Source organism: Nicotiana attenuata, chromosome 9, assembly GCF_001879085.1.
Source record: "Nicotiana attenuata strain UT chromosome 9, NIATTr2, whole genome shotgun sequence".
Classification (NCBI taxonomy): Eukaryota; Viridiplantae; Streptophyta; class Magnoliopsida; order Solanales; family Solanaceae; genus Nicotiana; species Nicotiana attenuata.
This window is the reverse complement of record NC_031997.1, coordinates 19,852,813-19,855,354: the sequence shown is the minus strand read 5'-3', so window position 1 is coordinate 19,855,354 and position 2,542 is coordinate 19,852,813. Positions and strand designations below refer to the sequence as shown.

The 2,542-nt window shown below is 41.0% G+C and overlaps 1 protein-coding gene across 1 annotated transcript; it reads left to right on the top strand.

Moving 5' to 3' along the window:
* Window positions 1,889–2,212, top strand: LOC109232560. Its single transcript, XM_019398326.1, has one exon. The coding sequence runs from the start codon at window positions 1,889–1,891 to the stop codon at window positions 2,210–2,212; it is 324 nt and encodes a 107-aa protein (XP_019253871.1).

Below are 2,542 nucleotides of genomic sequence, written 5' to 3'. Positions count from 1 at the left end.
ACACGTTAAAAACACAGCCAAAAATTAGTCCCAAAGAGCTGCGAAACAGCTGAAAATCTGTCTGAAAAATGCAGCCGTGAACCTCTGTTAAACACCACCAAAACCAGCCCCAAACCAGCCTATCAAATGAGCAAAAAACCAGCTCAAAAATAGTCAAAAATAGCAGCGGAAAACAGTACCAAATAGTTCCAAAATTAGCCACAAAAAGCAGTCCATAACCACCCAAAAACGAGTTGAAATACTAAACCGAAATCCAGTCGAGTTGTCGGTAAAATTACCGGTGACAACGGTCGTCCATTGGAGTCGTGGGTCAAGAGGTCCGTTAGCGGGTTTTAGTTCGAGGTTGTCAAGCTTCAGTCAAGTTGTTCGTCTGTGGCCTAGTTCAATTTTGAATTGTGAAGCTGTGAAAAATTGAAAGTTCAGATTCATATTTTAGGTTCATTTCTTGTCTCAACCTTGATTAATGTTGATTTAGTGTTCAAATTCTATGGATTTTGTGCTTGAATGAAATACTATTCTTGGCTGATGATAATTTTTCGTTTCTATGCTTGCCTACTGTTCATTTTTGGCTATTTATGTGTTAAGGTATCTTTGCTTGAAACTTAGTTTCATATTAATTAGTTGTTAGCTTCTCTAGGTTAGCCAATCATTTTAGACTAGTATTGGTTTGTCAAATATGGGCCATTGAACAATAATGGGCCCCGTGAAGTTGAATATGGGTTTTGATATTGGCCATGTGATTCTTGGTTTTAATTATTAAGGTGCTGATAGGAATTTGTCTAACTACCTGTTTCAGTAATTAGGCCTCTTAACAATTGGTTTGATATTTGATAAAGAACCCAAGGTGTTTCTTTGATTGATTTGGGCCTAGATTAGAGGTGCGACCCCACGTGTGATAAGAAAAACAATTGTGAGGGAGTGAGGGGCGTCGTGAATCAATTCAAGACTCGTCGCAAAAAGAGAAAGAGAAGAGTGAAAATAGACAAAATAATTGTCTCGGATTAGCAAGAGATAAATAGCTTACGAATGTCGTATCTTGCTTTAGGCGCGATTAATAAATCATCACGGCTATGGGTACGGTTCTCATGGCATAGTCGTGATACATGATTCCCAAATTCGGGTGTGCATTTCATGTAACCCGACCATAACTTCGCATATCAATTAAATACACATGTTGTAGATTGTGGGTACGGTTCCCGTGACACGATTCGCAACATGTACAAAAACAAACAAGTGTACGTTAACCGTAACTTGTTCCAAAAATAACTCCATAAACAATTTAAAAGCGGTTAAAAAGCTAAAAATGCACAATAGGTATGAAACATGTCATTAATCAGATAATTAGGCCAATTAATAATAGTTGAGCGACCATGCTAAAATCACGGAACCCGGGAATGCCTCACATCTTCTCCCGGGTTAACAGAATTCCTTACCCAGTCTTCTGCTTTCGCGGACCAAATAGAGTCGATTTCCTTGATCAGGGATTTAAAATAAACTAGTGACTTGGGACACCAATAATTATTTCAAGTGGCGACTCTGAAATTAAATAAATAATTCCATTTCGATTCATGTCACTTAAATTGGAAAACTCCCTATCTCCCCCTCGGGAAAAAAGGAGCTGTGACACTTGGGATCAGTTTCTACCGCTTGCAGAGTTTGCCTACAACAATAGCTACCGTCGAGTATCCAAATGGCTCCGTATGAGGCCTTATATGGGAGGTGGTATCGATCTTCAGTTGGGTGGTTTGAGCCGGAGGAGGCTAGGTTGTTGGGCACGAATCTGGTTTAGGATACCTTGAAAAAGGTCAGGTTGATTCAGGATCGGCTGCGCACGGCACAGTCTAGATAGAAGAGTTACGACGATCGGAAGGTTCGTGATGTTGCCTACATGGTGGGAGAGAAGTTGTTGCTCAGGGTTTCACCCATGAAGGGTGTTATGAGGTTCGGGAAGAATGACAAGTTGAGCCCTCGATGTATTAGCCTTTTTGAGGTGCTTAAGAGGATTGGAGAGGTGGCTTACCAGCTTGCATTGCCACCTAGTCTATCGAGTGTTCACCTAGTGTTTTATGTTTCCATGATCCAGAAGTATTTCGGTGATTCGTATCATGTTTTGGACTTTAGAACGGTTCACTTAGATGGGGATTTGACTTATGATGTGGAGCCGGTGGCCATTTTGGATCAACATGTTCCAAAGTTGAGATCAAGAATATAGCTTCAGTGAAAGTACAGTGGAGAGGTCAGCCAGTTGAGGACTCTGCTTGGGAGATCGAGCGGAAGATACAGAGCATCTGTCCACACCTATTTGCAACTCTAGGTATGATTCTAGACCCGTTCGAGGATGAACGTTTGTTTAAAAGGGGGAGAATGTAACGACCCGATCAGTCATTTTGAGTATTGTAGCCTCGTTCCCCCATTTAATGCTTATTCTATGTTCGTTTGTTATTATGTGACTTGTTAGGGTGGTTGGTTTGGTTCCGAGGATGTTTTGGAATGAACTGGGACACTTAGTCCCAAGGTTGGAAGCCTAAGTTGAAAGAGTTGA